Raw genomic sequence first — 18176 nt, forward strand, 5'->3', positions numbered from 1 at the left:
AGCTTTCTGTGAGTCAGAAATCATGTCCTATTCTTTTCCACATTTTAGGGTTCCATTATATGAACAATGCATACTTAAAAGCTGTTAGCACATATAATGCAACATAAAGAGCAATAGCATAACTCTAACTGTAATTAACTTTTAAAAGTAAGTTTGAAATTGCTTTAAAAACTTGATAACAATGAATAGTTTTGTTAAGAAGAATGTAGCTATGGAATATAGGAAGGCATGAACTTTCTTAGTTTAACTTTCTTTAGACAATAGGCCTGATTTACTAATGGACATGTGTAGAAGTAGAATACAGATTTTAATGATAAATAGCAGTAGATACACAGACTTTTTATTAGGACAGCATAGCATATGTTTTTTCGTTTTGTTTAGTGATAATGGAATATTATTGGGATTGGCTGCACCTTATGGAACACAAGGCATAAAAACAGCATTATTATGTATGAAGAAATACTATGTGGGTTATTCACAAAGCTGCCGAAGGCAGCTGAGCCAGTAACCGAGCCGAAGTGAACTGATCCGAACGGCATTCGGCAATTCACTTCGGCTCTGTACGGCTAATTTCCGCCGTACATCGGCTAAAATCAGCCATACATCATCCGTGGTGGGGAACACTGATATGTCCCACCGTGAGCGGGATGGTGGGGATAGGGTGCTATTGGGGTGATTGGCGGCAGCTATTGGTTCAGAGAAGCCTAATGCAGAGGGTATCTGTAAAAAATAAGTCAAGGCAACTGGACTTGCTGTATCTTTCTTGATCTATTGTTTTCCATGTTTTAGGCTTCCAGTAAATTAATAATGCATATTTTAAAGCTTTTAGCACCTATAATGTAACATAAAGGGCAGACAAATGTTGGCATACACCTCATGGAATATAAGGAATAAAAGCAGCATTATGTGAGCGTTCAATGTGCATTGGTAGTTAGGCTAACACTGTATGCATTAAGTATCAGTGTATACTAAGTCACATAGGTTCATAGAACATGATCACACATGTGAGCAAACTTTTGGGACCACACTCCAATTGTACCCTAGCAGTTTATCCCTTCTTTGCTCTTGTTTATTTGCTTTACTAATTCAGCCTTAATATATCTACATTAATAGATATATATTCTTTAGGTCTATTTATGAAGCAGCGGCATGGCCTTACTGTGGCCATACCATTGCTTAAAAAAACCCAGAAAGAAAGAAAAAAAAGGAATTTATAAAGCATAATACTATGCTTTACAAATGCACTCACATCATTATTTTCATGAAAGTGGAAAAAAGTGCAGAACACGGACAGCCTGGTCATATGAAAGTGGTGTGACTGAACTCCCCTGTTACTATGGAGAGTTGTCTGCAACATTATTTAGGAAACACTCATAGGATGCCAAATGCTCTACACTTCAGCCTATATTTTATGGATTGCTTGTAAATTGCCCTTCTCAACCAGGGTGCCCTCTAGCTTCCTCAGGGGGAACCTCAAAATATTTGCAGTGTCATGCCTTTTCATGGTCTATGCAGGCCAACCACCAACACCATGGAAATTAATTCCGCTAATCCAGGCAAGGTGGAATTTAGAAAAGGATGGAAGCTTGCCTCTGTCCAATCCTACTCTGCTTCCCATCCTTTGCAATGCTGCTGCAGCTGTGGCTCCTAAAGTGATGGTGGGACTCTGATGTGATGGGGGACTGTAATGTGAAGGGGAACCTCACTTTTTTTGCATGAGGTCCTGCTTAATGTCTATAGCAGACCCCTATCTGGCATGGGCTGGTATAGATTTTGGAAAGGTCACACATCAGTTTTTTTACATTCATGTTTTTACATTTTAGATTGGACTGCCTTATGATTTTGCTTGCTTTTAAAGGCTGCCATAACTGAAAATGTTGAGAAATACTGGTGTAGATTAAACACTGCAGTATTCCATGGACAGCTGATAGTAGTATATTTTTTTACAAAGGCCCCTAGGTATATTATTAGGGCCTATATCCATAAATATGCAGTATAAATAATGGCACAGTCATGTGGGCATCATGCGGTAAAATAAAATAAATATAGTTTTAACTTATCTTGATCCAGCAGGACTTCGCTTGCTAAGCAAATATTTAGTACCAGGACTTTAATTATTTACATCATGCATACAAACAGCAGTTACTAAGAAAACAGCCCATTATATTATTATATAGTTATACTATTCTAAATTATATCAACTTTGAAGAGAAACAAAATGTACATTGCAGATAAAAAGGGCAATAAAAACACAATGAATAATTAAATAATGGTTTGAAAAAATATATTATTATACCCTACATTAACTGTCAAGTCTAAACTATATCAACTAATGTGAGGGATCACCACGGGTATTAAGGATGGCAGGTGTTACTTGTATGCACACAAAACTTTAATATATAGAAAAGTAATATGCTACTGAAGGATGCAGGACTGCACAAAATTACAAATTGCTACTGCTTAGAAGTCTGACAAAATACCTACAACAGACAATGTAAATTGGTATCAGTAATAGTACCATATGGGGTCATCAAGGCTAGCTTTCTGCCCTGGGGCCACCCCACCAGAATGTTTAAATGTAATCACAAAATTTTGAAATGCTGTTCATTTGATTTAGATCTGGAATATCCTCACAGTGGAAATTATTCTGGAAAGAGGAATCAAGAAATTGAGTTTTTCTGGTATGCATTTAATGATTACAGCTGACTGCACTGTAGTGATCTGTACACCAGAGGGCAGGTATGGTGCTTTGAACTGTGTCCTCCATAAGCATGTTTACCTAGTAAAGCAATAATAATTCCCATTTCACTACATTTTATGAGGTACAGAGGTATTTTATAGTTGACAGTTTGGTTTTTATTTTTTAGAACCAAGGTGTAAGATGTGATTTAATCTATCTTACCTTTAGAAACACTTCCATCTTTCAGCGTAGGAGTTCACTTTAGATGTTTGCAATGAATTAGATTGCTCTCAGAAGGCTTACAAAGATTTAACATTTAATACCAATCACTCAAGTCTTTAGGGAGTGCAGACACTAATCATTTTTAAGACAAATGCATAAAGAATTCTCAACCAAATTTATATTTCTATAAATTTTACTAAATGTAAAATTTATAGAAATAAAATTAGGGGCATAAGTGTGCATAGGATGAGTATGAGTTTACATAATCATTGTGGGGAAAAGTCAGGTAGGAAAGTATGTGATAACACACGTGTTGGCCTAAGGTCCTTGAAATATGTAGAATTCTTTGGCAGAAGAATGCTAGAAGATTCTGATACATAGGTGACCTGGACAGAATTATGCCTCATTTTGTTTAAAAGTGTGAGTACCATGAAATATACATTGAATATACAGACAAAATTGTCATTATTAGACTATTTAAGAGATTTAATTACTTTTTTTGTAGCACATTTTTAACTTCTTTCAGCCATGTTATACCAACAGTATGACCTGTATACTTTGTGAGGCATACCATAGAAAGGTTTTTATGGTTATACATATTTATCTGCATTTTTTTCAAACCAGGTTCTAAATCATTTTTACAATGTAGTTAATTCATTTTCAAATAAAACAGTCTGCTAGTTTTGCTATATATAAAGCCTGTTTGTATAAACACTGCAGTTTGGAAAATTCAGCTTCAATAGAACCATGAATAATGAAACATCTCCTGAAATTAGTGAGACATATTTCTTTTTAATTGTTGAATATTCTTAAGCATTTAAACAAGGTGATGCGGTGCAACAATATATAATATGTGTAAGGAAAAATGAAACACAAGGCATTTATTATTACACAGAAACACAACTTCTCTTAACCAAGCTGCATAACGTTTTATCACAAGCTCAAAAGCGAAGTGCCTTGCCTTAACTAGGTCAGATATTGATACATTAATACACAATATTTCATACATAATGTACATTTCTTACATGTTTACAGTGGTAATTGACAACCTATCCTTAATATACTGCATAATTCCGTGTCGTATAGTGAAATAAAGGAGTTAATTTATTGATCAGAGCAGAAAAACAAAAGTGCATCTGTTATCCCTGAAAACCATTAGGACTCTTGTTACATCTTCATAAAGGATGAAACATGGGCATGACTGTTTGTTAGGGATAATAGCTATGTGTGCAAAAACAACATACTTTGTGAATTCAATTATATACAAAAATGAAGTGCTGTTTGCATTTTTACATAAAGTTGACCTATGTTCCAATATTAAAGATCAGTTGAAGTTACAGAAGATGATTATGCTGTTAGATTTCATGTTGTCTACATCTGACTGTGCAGTCAAATAGGTACCAGGTTAGACCTACTCAATAATTCGCAAGGGTCAGGCATGCCCCCTCTCTGATCACACCTACAACCAGTGGCGTCACAAGGGGAGTGCAGGGGGTGCAGCCCGCACCCGCGTGACACCATTGGAGGGGTGACACCAAAATGACTCACAGTCATTTTGGTGTCACCCCCCTCTGAAAAGTCGGGCGCTCGGTAATGGACCGAACGCCCGACAGTATCAGGAGAGAGGAGGGGACCCGGCGGCATACCTTATCCCGCCGGGTGACTGTCCCCTCCTCTCTCTGCCGGCATCCATCACCAAGATGGCCACCAGCCGGTATCAGAATACTGCCGCGTGTGCGCGAGCCTGCATCGCACACGCGCGTGGTGATGTCACACTCCAGGTGTCACCCAGCCTCGGGGCGCCCCTGCCTACACCCTACCCTTCTCTGCCATATAAGTCTACAGTATGTGAGTATGCATGTGCTGTGGGTGGTCACTGCTTACGAGAACAGAGCACGAGGAAGGGAAAGAAGCAGATTTGTTTTCCCAGGTAGAAAAGGGCAATTTAATGCATTCCAAGCACAAAATAGTGACAAATCATAACACGTGGGGTGCATGGCTGTAAAGAGGTAAAAGGTGTGAGACTTCAATTTGGCTTTAACTAAATCTATGGTAACGATTTTACTAGAAATAATAGATAGTGAGTAATAGGTTAAAATAATTAACTTTACTGGAGAAAAAGCATGACCTTCACGTCTTTGGTGCTTGGTCTGCCCTTCACAACAGTCCCTATATAAATATTACAGCAATAAAATGATTATTATTGTCTGAATGCGCTGAAGCTATTGCTGCTTAAAGGCCTTGAGTATTAAAATCATAGGGACAGTCAAGGCCACTGCACATCGATAACCAAAAGTTGAAAACCCATGTCATTTTACTGTGGCATTACTACATTAGAAAAATGTATGAAAAAAACAGATTTTTTTCTTGACATGAATGTTACTCACTGCTGCTGTCAGTCCAAGAATTCATAAGGGAACAGATCATGATAGACCCCCGCTTGCCTCATTAGGATCTGTCTAATCCTATCTTTTGCAAGCAGTTACAAAATATATATGAGTTATACAGTATATGCTATATGTGAAAATTATAATATATAAAATCTCTATTTTATCATCAGCAGCAGCATATATGCCCAATCCAAGGTTGCTATTATGCTTTAGTGCTACCATATAGTAGCACCATAGCATAGCAGCAACCTTGGATAATTTTGTATTCGTTTTCAGCCTTTGTACCCAATCCAAGGCTGTATTGTCCTTTAACATCATCATTATTCTCATCATCCTTCCTACCCATTTCAAGATGCTGAATGTATAACATTGTTACTGTTATTTATGTTTAGGTCAAAAAGGGTAAATTATGCACACAATAGTGATTTTTCTTTTTAAGCATATAAATCTTTATTCAATTTTCCATAACAATAGTGATTATTAATTTCCTGCTTCTGCATTAACACGATACATTTTAACCATATCAAATCTCACTGTCAGAACATGTGCAAACTGTGGCAGATATTAAGGCCTTGAATTGGACTCCAGTGGCAAATTGGGTGAATTGTGGGTGAAATTGATTTTTAAAAATTCACTCATTGCAACACATATGATTATAGGTTTATATAATGTGAATCATTTTTCAAATTCAGGAATCACTCTTTAAAACATATCTATAATATTGTGTAAAGTATGTTTTAATTACATAAAATTTTAAGCTTTATTTGTAAACATTAAAGACACTTAAAGGGCATTTTTATAAAGCAGTGAGTGTAACATTCATCAAACTTTCTCAATAAATCACGGGTAATTTAACCCCTTCATGACTGAGGCCCTTTTTTCCATTTTTGCACCCATGTTATATTCCACATTTTAGGCCACACATGCACCAGAGGAATGACCTGAAATGAATATATGGGAGTGTCACATGCACTTCTTTATAAATGCAGCCCTCAATTTCCTTGTTCAGACACAATTTAAAAGTTTTTGAAATCTTGCACCTCAGAATATATTTAGTAAGCCACATAAAAGATATCTAATACACTTTTACTTTCCTACCACTCATGACTAACATGGTACAACACTGTAATGATACTGTAATAAGGCTGAATAGACACATTACACATTGTGTAGGTGTGTAGACCGGCCCTTACAACAGATAGAAGAAAACACCATAAGATGAATAAAAGCATGTCTAATTACTTGCTCCCTTGAACAAAATCAGCAGTGCCTGCATTGGTTTGCTGCTACCTATTTATAATGTGGAGTCTCAGCTGATCTTGTCAAAATTGGTCAGATTGGGCAGCAATTGTCTCAGTTTTAAAATGCTTTACAATGGAACCCCAGACATGATTAGAAATACTAGTGAATGCAGATATGCATTTCGTAAAAATATTTAAATGAATGTAAATGCAACTAATACAAATACCTGGGTTTTACTTGATTTCCACCTCTTTCAATCTCCTGTTGTTAAGTGGCATGCTGGGTGATTGGGAGAGGGAGGGACAGCAAAGCAAACATAAACAGACTCGAGGAGAATGCAGAACGATGACGTAGTAAATCTGCCTCTGCTCCTAAACCATCCAATGAAGGTTGGGGCAGGGAGGTTACTTATCTCTTCCACTACATGCATGAAAAGCCAGATTGCTAGTCTGCTTGTGCTGTGTGGTAGAAAGGTAAATCCCAGTACAGAAATACAAATCATTTGGCAGGTAATATACAGTATGTGTTTCCCATATACAGTATGTGTTTCAACTATATTATCTCTTTGCCTGGAGATTGGCTTTAAAGAAGACCCGTGTTGAGAAAATATTTATGCTTCCATTGCTAACCTTTTCTTAAAAAAGCAGATGCTTAACTATCAATGGATACAACTCTTACAGCAAACCTAAAGTAAGCAGGACTTACATGAGCCTCTGATTTCAGCATAAAGCAGGCATCTTGAGCACAGTTCAACACCCAGTTGCACCAAATCCAGAGCTGTTCTGGTATACCTTCCTTATCCAAAGCCTTAGCACTGGCTTAACATTGGTGCACCAATTGCAAGGATTAGGAGGTGGGTTTAGCAGAGCCAGACCCTTCATAAAGGAGGCTGGATTATCCGTAGCAAAAGGGTCATGGCTCTGGACACCTGGGTATTCAAAAGGAAACCTAGTGTAATATTTAAGTACCTGAAGCCGCTTGCTATGTACTAACAGCACCAGTTCTGGTAACCTTCCCTTACTTTAAATTCATGATACCAGATCTCCATCTCTGAAATAAGTGAAAAGCAATTATAAGAGAGTTAAATGATAGGTGGGCATTGCTAGTATCAGGTAACAGAAAGACTCTACAGGGTCTTAGCTTAGTATATCCTGTTTATATATTCTGTTAGGAAGAGGTACATACAATATCTAGTGCTAATATGATTAACTTACATTGGTACAGGGGTAGTGTATTAAAACACTTATTAGGGGTTATAAAGTATTTTTCCATGAAGTGAGTCTGTCCAATTAATATTACCAACCTTCTGCAGCTTAATTAAAAACAAAATGGTTATTTATTCTCCATATAAGTGCAGAAAAAGGAAACACACATTTACAGGTCTAAGTAAAGAAAATCTTCCCTGTATATTTGCTGGAATCATTGATAATAGAGGTGAATATTTATATACAGGAAATGTGACATTCACCAATCATGACCTGTAGGTGGATCAATCACTGCAATTTAAAACACATGTACCAGGAAGATACACCTCTGGTTAATGTTTAGTGAATGTCACATTCACTGCTATATATATTTACGTCTGGTGTTTTGCCAAAGTAAATATTTTATTTTACAAGGCTAATGACCAATTCAGTTTAGTTTTTTAAATGTTATATACCTAACACAAATGTTTCACTAAAAACATCATGACTATGAAAATACTATGGTAATACATTTAAAAAATAATTGACATCAATTTATTGTGACAAATGTCATTTAAATAGTTATTTGTATCATTCCTGCTCTGATTTTGCTAATATTTGCTTTGAAAATTACCCCATTCCTTAATGCAGGCACACTTCACCAATTTAGTTCCATAATTGGAATTTGAAGAAGGAAATAAAATATTCCAAGAAAATCATCAGTCCTCATACATTAGGTGACAGGATTCATTCTACAGTAAAACATCAAACATATTAACCTTTTAAATCCACATATTAAATTTAGCCAAAAAACACACCTATGGGGCTAAAGGAAGAAAATATTTAGTTAGCAAATCTTTCCCTGTGTAATAAGTTTGAATCCTTGCTAAAAATGGCCTGTGCCACAGTAAGTTCATCCATTCAGTGATATATGCATATGCCATGTTTAAAAGTAATTATTTTAAAAATGAGAACCTATAAAATCAAAGATATTAAATTGGCTTCATTACATTATTTTTTTAACATTATTTGTGAGCAGATATATTGACCTACACATAAATACAGAATAAAAAAATGTGCATTTGCATCTAAAGGATGCAATAAAGCCGCTTGTGTTTTTTAAATAGCTGGTATACATCAGCTGACCATGACACTAGATACATTTTGTTAATATAATTTCACATTTATTAATGATTAAAGCTGAACTCCAGACAGATTTCAAAGACACAAATTAATATAGCTCGGTATTCAGTAATACATCATTAAATGTATTTTAAAAATGCAAACTAGGTAAGTACCTGAGTTTGACCAGGTATCAGCCTCTTCTAGTCCCTGTACAGCAGTGCCCAAAGTGGGAAATGGCAAAGCAGTACAAGGAGTCAGCTGTACTGCCGTGCTCATGTACTTACTAGGTACATGCGGACTGGTAAAGCAGTACAAGGAGTTGGCTGCACTGCAGTGCTTATGCACTGCCTAGGCTCATGCTGATTGGTAAAGCAGTACAAGGAGTCAGCTGTGCTGCAGCTCCCATGTACTAACTAGGCTCATGCTGATTGGTAAAGCAGTACAAGGACTCAGCTGTGCTGCAGTGCTCATGTACTAACTAGGGTCATGCTGACTGGTAAAGCAGTAGAAGGAGTCAGCTGTACTGTCGTGCTCATGTAGTAACTAGGCTCATGCTGATTGGCAAAGTACACGGAGTCAGCTATAGTGCAGTGTTCAAGTACAAACTAGGCTCATGCTGATTGGCAAAGTACAAGGAGTCAGCTGTACTGCAGTGCTCATGTACAAACTAGGCTCATGCTAATTGGTAAAGCAGTACAAGGAGTCAACTGTACTGCAGTGCTCATGTACTAACTAGGCTCATGTCAATTGGTAAAGCAGTACAAGAAGCCAGTCAGCTGTACTGCAGTGCTCATATACTAACAAGACTCTAGCTGATTGTAGGGTGGAGAGAGTAGAGCAAAACAGAGATGAACTCATTGGTTTGGTGCTTCACCTTTCACTATCCAAACACTGAACTATATAGTATAGTATATGACAGAATCAGATCTTCTTCCCTGCCAGAAAGAGCTATGCTTTGTGACATAGCTGTGTAAATTTCAGGACTGTATAGATTGGAGTACAGATCCTTTGTCATGCTAAACAGCTCTCTTGTATGCATTTCATCTGTGTAATTAGGTATTTGCCTTGAGTTCAACTTTAATTAGTCTTAGTATTTGCCTTGAGTTCAACTTTAATTAGTCATAAAAACTGCTTACTTTGAATAGTTTGTATCATGACAAATTGTTTTAGCATGCTTTGTTAATGCTATCACCAGATTTACTGTAAGAAGCTTTATTTTACAGCAGTCATAATAAGAGCAGACTATAATTGTAAAATGCATATATGATGATACTGTATAATAATAGTCAGTTAATTATATTTTTGCATACATAAACCAACATAAACCAGCTCACATAGCATTTTGCATGATTCTTTAAAATAAAAACATTTTTATTTACAGCTTAAAACTTTACCAGGGTACCCTTCTTGTGTCTCTTTTGATCAAGAGTACTTCATTTGTTTTTGTACCAATCATGTAGTAGCAGTAGCTTAGAGTATGTAACTTAGTAAATGTAAGCTAACTGAAGCAAATGCCAGCTACATTAAAACTAGACAATGTACCTGCAATTTTAGCCAAGTATACTTGTGCTTTGAAATCTCATTACTGCACTAATGGATCTGAACATTGCAACCGGGTCATTTTAGTCAAACATGAGTGCAGTTTGTAGAAGGAGGTGTTTCCATTTTGCTTTTTATTTCTTTAGCATCAGATTGCATGGAGTCGCAGCCAATCTGGCACTTAAATACTTGCTTGTAGGCCTTCCGGAAATTTTCAGAGAGAAAAGCATAAATGATTGGATTCACAGAGGAGTTGCTGTATGCAAGACAATGGGCAGTAATTCTGAAGACATACGAAGCTTGTGTGAGTGGAAAGTTTCCGAATTCAACCCACATATAGATCACGTGATGAGGAAGCCATGATATTCCAAACACCACCACAACGACCAAAACCGTCTGAGCTGTCTGTAGAAAGACATAAAATACACAGCATTTATTTTATTAATAGTGATCTTTGAAGTAATGGAATTCTATAATGAGAGTGTACTAAGAGCTGCAATGTGCAATAAAATATTGATATTGTAACTAAACAATATTAATAACAGCTGACACATGGTCAGATTTGGTACAGTATCTATACTTACACATTTGCATTAAACATGCAAACATTTATGGTTGTCAATATCTTTATCTATCTATCTAAAAAAAAATATTGCAGATAATTATTTTGTCTGCAAAGCAGTTAACTTAAATAATTAGAGCCCATTTTATTTTTATTTATGTTTTTAGGTTCACACTTTTTGAAATGTATAAACATACAATATATATGGTAAAACATTCCCCAGGCTGTTAATAAATACTGCCTTGGATCAGGTTTGCATTTCAGGTTTTCTCCCTTTTCCTATTTAAATACTGGATGCACAGCAATATATAATTTCCTTTCAGATACAACGTCTGCTGCTGAAACATCTGATAGAGGCATTCAGGGTAAGAGGCAATGAGGCACACTAACTCACTTGCTTGTAACTTCCAGATATTTTTTAGGTATATTTCAGATATTGAGCTCTGTAAAAAACAGGTTTTTTACTATAATGTAGCAAAGAAGAGGAAAACAATAGGAAAAGCAGCTTTAAGGTCCACCTGCTGCTGGATCGAAGAATTCCTTATATTCCCAAAATAGCTTATTTTTTACCTGACATAAAACACATTTTTTTTTAGTCCTGACTAGGGATAAGGTTTGGATTCACTGCTATCATAGGTTTGAAGTGAATCTTATGGGTTTGAGTTTCCAGATCTGTAGTACCAATAAACTTATTTGCAGAATGGCCCAAGAGGATTTTTAAACTATAATGCACTGCATAGCTTTTAATCCTGGTCAAGGAGGCTTAGAAAGGAAGTCTTTAAGAAAAAAAAAGTACAGTTAGGAAACTGTACTTAATTATGATTGCTAGCTGTTTGGGAAATTGACCCCTTTGTTATCTTATTGTATTCTAATTATTGGGGGCATTTTTTGTGGTTGATTTGAGATCAGCAGTCACATGTAACTTCTGTCCAATCCATGGCAAACTAGTATTTTGTGTTTGTTCACAGCACACTGTTGCATAGTTTGAAAAAATGTCATCTAAACCCACCACAAAATATATAACTTATTTTTACTCCAACCCCCATCCCATAGTAAAAAGAACATTTAGGCATACACCAGTTGGACCTATTTTTCCTAATTAAAACATTTCCTGCTGCTGGCCAATTTTACATGGTTGTATCCCTGCAGTATCTTAATTTGTGTAGTAAAATACAAGCTTGTGCTGTATGCCTTTAGTAATTTGAGTCTAGACTTGCTATTTAAAATTGTCCTGCCACTGGCCAATTTTACACTACTGTATCATGTGTGGTCTTGTATTTCTTGTAGTAAAACACCTGCCTGAACTCTTTGGGGTTGATTTACTAACCTTTTAAACACACCACGAACGTGTATACACCTCTGTAGTGTGTTCCCTCCCAGCATGATCTATGGGAGGAATTGAAACACCTTTGTAGTGTGTACACACCCAGCAGGTGTGTTGTGCAAAGCCCTGCAATGAATTGCAAGGTAATGTGGTGTAAATTAGCTCTATGTTATGTTGCTTGCGTTGATGAATGCAAGAAATGTAAATGCATGAGCTAACCATTTTTGTCTAAACTGTGAAGCAGCACTATATATGCATCATGTGCATGATTTTTCCATATATGGCATTAGTGGAAATATGCTTTTAGAGACTTTTGGTTGATAAATATGTTTTGCTGTGTGAAAATCACACACACCTGGTGTGTGTGTGTGTTTAGGTTAGTAAATCACCCCCTTTGTGTCTAGTACATTTTGGCATATTATTCCTGTATCCCTGTATGCCATTTTTATATTGCTGTATCCTCTGCAGTCTGGTAACTTTTGTAGTAAAGCCCCAGACTATGCCTTTTGCCTGCAGTAAATTTAGGCCTAGCCTTGGTATTTAAAATTGGCTTTCTGCTAGCAAATTGGCACTGCTGTGTCATCTATAGCCTCTTAACCCTTGTAGTAAAACAACTGCCTGTATTTGTTTTCTTTATTACATTTCAGCCAATTATCCCTCATTTAAAATGTCCTGCTGCTGGACAATCGTACACTGCTGTATCATCTGTGTCTCTTCATGCCTAATTTGAGCTTGAAAAAAATTGTCTAGCATCAGCACAGTTTTGTATTAGTGAGAATAGGGAACGCTACAGCAAACTAATGGCCAATTTCTGTCTGCTGGTCAAAGTGGGGCTGTATGTAAGGCAAGCTAGTTCAAAAAGAAAATAAATCAATTCCACAGCCAAATATATGCTGCCGGTGTACACTGTCACTGACTTTTTGTAAAAATCATACTGTTCTGTAATACCACACGGCTTTAAAACATCCCCAAGCATGTTATTAAAGTATTTTCAATGTTACCATCAAAGCCGCATGAAAAAAACCCTCTCCCTGTTATGCTAGTTTAAAAAAGCCCCCTATTGCAGTGCCCAGATTTTCATGCCTTTGTTGGACAGTGGTTTGTCTATTAACCTTAAAAATGGCCAGAATTTAACAAGATTTACACCATATAGAATCTAAATTCAGGTTTGCTGCATTTTGAACAAGATACGATAAACCCTTATTAAACAAACCCAGGCATATTCACTAGTCACCTAATAAACAAAAAATATATAAATCCACTATATGCTAAACCTACAGTATGTTGAGAGAACTACATCTGCTGCCACTGCTTATTTTCTTCTGAAAATGCTAGTTCCCTGGCTGGCAAGGTTTCAGGATACAAAAAGGAAAACTGCCATTGCTAACTTGCTTCTAAAGGTTTCATTTTTGAGTTGTCATCCTTATCCTTGATTTACTACTAAACGATTTAGTGACATGAAACATGTATGTGCCTGTTGGATGTCCTGGCACTTCTTTATGTCCATGATTGTTCCAGGTTACTGACCTACTAGACACTGAGGGAAGGATGAGAATGACAGCCCCAATGCTTACCTCTTCAAAAATAAGTCAACAATGGCAAATCCGTTATTTCTATTGTTTTACAATTGGTAATACTCTTTTTACTTCTATTTTTATTACAACACATAAGCAGAGAGCAAGAACAATAAACAGCAGCAACATTTACAGAAATAACTCCCTTTCCCATCCACCACCCATTGGGATACTGACCAGAGACTAAAATAACAGTAAACAATTAGGAATTTCCAACCATGAATAAGGGTTACAATATTGCAGGAGAACATCCTCATGTCATCTCTAAACAGTATCACTCTGTGTATAAGAAGAAGTCTATTATTGCATGTTTAGTTTATCTTAAGGTTATATTAATAAAAGGTTGACAAGTTTTGACAAATGGCGCCATATTCCTTTCTTTGTTTAGAGTTGTTTCCAGGCTTTTCTATTATGAGAAAGAAGTAAACTTTTTTAGTAACAATTTCCAGGCTGGGGTCTGTAGAGTTGTGCTACCAAGGTAGCATTTTCTGGTAGCCACAGACCACATAGGCCTATTTTGTATGATTTTAGGGTACTATTAATAGTAGATAAGAGATAAGATACTAGATAAGATAAAGAAAGGGGCATCCCTGAAACACATTTTTAAATGACTATGTAAGCTATTATAAAGGGACTTTATAGTATTGATGTGAACCTTTTTAGCAGCAATATCCTTGCTGGCAGCTGTAGAGGTTTGTCAGCAAGGTAGAATTTCTGGTAGCCACGGACCACATATTTAAGACCCTTTTTGTATGTATATGCTTTAGGGAATTATCAAGACCGGATGATATAATGAAAGGGATGAAAAGGTATCCATAAGATAAATGAGCAAGTATTCTATTATAAAGTTGCTTTATAGTATTTCATTGCCAGAAACAGTAAAATAATTTGGCCTCTTCTCAAATACATTTAGGAAATTTTTGCACCAATTGACTTTACATTAATTTCTGGTGTTTTACTAGCCAAGCAAAAGCAACCTTATAATTACTATATGGTAATGATTTGTCTAACCTGTATGATGTATTAATCTCTACAGGGTCACTTGTGAATAAAGCCCGCCTTATAAATGAGAAGCAGTTATACTTACCTTTTCAGTGGCCAATGTCTTTAAACTCTGTTTTACCTGCTGCAGGTATTTAACAAACATGGGTGTGTAAATACCTGCTCCTCTTGCCACACACTGGGGTGTTCATCCTTCTGCATTGCATATCACTACAAGACACGGGGGGGGGCGGGCACTACAACACCTAGACGTGTTGAATACCTGCAGCGGCTTGGAAGAAGCCAGACAGGAGAGTTTTGAGAACATAGGCCACTGGAAAGGTAAATATACTGTACATGCTTTACTTTTACAGTGTAGGCTTTGTTTAAAAGTGAAAAGTGACCCTGTAGTGACAAAAGTGGTGATAGAATATATGCAGACCAAATCATTACAATTTCATATATGCTTTAAACTTTAAAGTTGTTATTAAAGTACTGTTCAATATTGTTAAAACTTCAGCTTCCATTAATATAACATCGGTTGATCCTACAATTAAAGGCATTAGTCAGACACTTCCTATCTTAGAGTGGTAATGCTTTGTCCCTTTCTCTGAACTGTTCCCCTGTATTGTCAACCTGATACACTACCAATGCAGACTACAAGCAGTTGTGCCGATGCACAGTGTTGAACTCGATTGACTTGTGTCTTTTTTCAACCTGTCTAACTATGTAACTATGTTATTATGTAGTGTTGCACATAACACTTTTGTCACCATCAGGAACATTTCCCTGAAAAATGACATGTAGCAGGTGCTGAAGTGCATGCTTGTAGACAGGAAGGTACTGCAAAAAGGCTGCTAGAGATTAGCTAGACTGATAACTGTAATTATTTATGATTCACCATGCATTCAAAAACAAAATATAATTCAGATAGGGTTTACATGATCTTTGAGTTGAGCTTTCCGCTTTTTAGGCTCTACAGATCTCTGTCAGTTTATTATAGGCATAACAAGCTTTTAAAATTGACTGGCGGGAATGGTTTAGTTGCCTTTATTTTGTAAAACAAAAACTATCCAAGACATTATTCAGTGAAAGAGATGGTAAATGAGAAAGTTTTTAAAAAGTAACTTTAAGCTTGAAAATAAGTAAACATACTGTATGCCATTGCTAATTAGCTAAATATCTGCAGCCTTTCACTAGTCTAAAGTTATGTGATGGGGTAGGATGAGTCTAGCTTATTCTACTTCCTTAGCAAGACACTTTAGCGGACTACAGGAGTGGATTACATTAAATTGACTTGACTTAATAAAGGATTTGAGAATGTTCACTTTACAAAGTAAATGTTCATTTACCTTGAGGTAAAACTATGCTTACTTGGAAAACCCAATCATGTACAAGGAAAATTATTTTAAAAATAGGATTTCTGTATGCACATGATTTGGATGGCTGGCATGAACACAGCTTTACCTTATTTATTAAACTAAGTAAACATTCACTTTGCAAAATAAACATTCTCTACGCATTTAGTAAATTAACCTTAATATCTAGAGGAAGAATATTATTTGTTGCAGGCAAACAGTAGCTCAGAATAGAATGTCTCCTCTAGAGAGATGTTCAACAGCAAATTATTAAGCTTGAGCTTTCCTAAAGCTATTGTTAGAAGTGATGCAGATAATTTAAAATGTAATGTTGAGAAAGTTAAGTTAACGCATGCCATGTTTGCTTGTTTTTTGTTATAATTTGAGGAGCCCTATACAATATACTCTCTTTTGTCATATAAATATACAAAAGGATTTATTCAATAATTTCAGTCTAGTAATTTGAGTGGTAGGGAAAGTGTCTCTAGTTGGTATAAACTAGGGATGCTCCGATACAGATACAAGCATCGGTATCGGAGGCGATACAGAGTATTTGCATGAATACTCCGATACAAAAAACAAGCACCTGTGCCGCGTCCGTCATCTTCTAGGACCCGAAATCCCGCACACAGGACCTCCATAGCATCTTCACTGAAACACAAAGGCCGCAAACTCCTCCTCCGCGGGCGAACGGCCGAAAGTGAACTTCGCCTCCAAGTCCTCAGTCATCTGCTCCATGCTGGCCTCTTGTCCCGCTGATTGGCCGATTGGATAATTGTATATTATTGTAAAGCCAGGTATGCAGAATTGGATATAGCTGTGCCACACTATACAGTGTACACTATACAATAATACACTGTTCTGGAGTCTGGACATGTGCTCATCTATTTTCCCCACTATGGGGATACAAGCCTTAGTTAGCAATGGCATGATAAATATTAATTTCATGTTCATGTTCTTCATAATATTAAGAAACTGACCTAAAATCATGATTTTGAATTGCTTTAGAAAAAATGTGACCTGTCCCTTTAAGAAAAAGTATCGGTAATTGGTATCGGCGAGTACTTGGGAAAAAGTATCGGTACTCGTACTTGGTCTTAAAAAAGTGGTATCGGAGCATCCATAGTATAAACAACAGTTAAAGTAGACCTGAACTTAAATCAAAACGTGCATTCTTATATTGTTACAAGGAATGTCTAGAAATGTTAATTGTGCCTGAGCAGTACCCTGAAAGATTAAACACTTTTGTCTTGAATTCCTCCTGAAAAATAGCAGTGCATTTTTTTTATTTGAGCCTCATAGCTGTATATCTGCAGTATGAAATCTAAGTCATTGTGCAATTGACTTCAAATCTCACAAGATTTTGAGTAAGATTTGTAATGTCACTACTGTGTTGATTACCATTCTCCTTGCTGGAGAGAAAGTTGCAATGCAAAGATCTCCCTGTTTCTGCTGCATTCATTCTAAAGCTCTGTGCTTCTGCCACCTTTCCTGGTAAATCAGTAATAAGTAAAAGATCTGCTGCAGGAATCCAAAAGGAAGTACTGATGACTAGTCCTTTGCCTTTTTTTGGACACAGCTTCCACAATTCAGCTCTTCTTTAGGAAATGCTACCTTTATTTAAAAAACAAAACATTACCTTAAGCAAGAGAGATAAATATGTTTCTAGGTTTTTAACTTAAAGGAGAACTATGAAGTGAGTGCTTTTCACTCACCTCATAGTTCTAGCCGACTTGTGACTTGTGATGAGACTCTCACAGGTTGGCTCAGTAGATCGGGAGGTGAGCGAACACATACCGGCGTTCGCTCACCTCTCGATCCTGTCATGGCTCTCTGCCGTGACAGGGGAGGGGCTGGATTCCCCGCTCCGCCAGCGCTGACCGGCGGAACGGACAGGGGAGGGGGCGGGTACAGCTGGCTCTGCCTCTAGACTGTATCAAGCAGAAATAGTAGGCTGCTCACTTGTCAATGCAGAGATATCACAGCATCCCACAT

General features: G+C 36.7%; 1 protein-coding gene across 1 annotated transcript in view; it reads right to left on the bottom strand.

The window, feature by feature from the left end:
- Window positions 1-10041: 10041 nt before the first annotated feature.
- The window catches only part of GALR1 (galanin receptor 1), a 171659-nt gene continuing 163524 nt past the window's right edge, over window positions 10042-18176 (bottom strand). Inside the window, exon 3 of the mRNA XM_018552992.1 lies at window positions 10042-10787. Coding sequence (XP_018408494.1) covers window positions 10470-10787 — 318 coding nt within the window. The 3' untranslated portion in view covers window positions 10042-10469. The remainder of the gene's footprint in view (window positions 10788-18176) is intronic.

Source organism: Nanorana parkeri, unplaced genomic scaffold, assembly GCF_000935625.1.
Source record: "Nanorana parkeri isolate BGI_ZX_2015 unplaced genomic scaffold, ASM93562v1 scaffold105, whole genome shotgun sequence".
NCBI lineage: Eukaryota > Metazoa > Chordata > Amphibia > Anura > Dicroglossidae > Nanorana > Nanorana parkeri.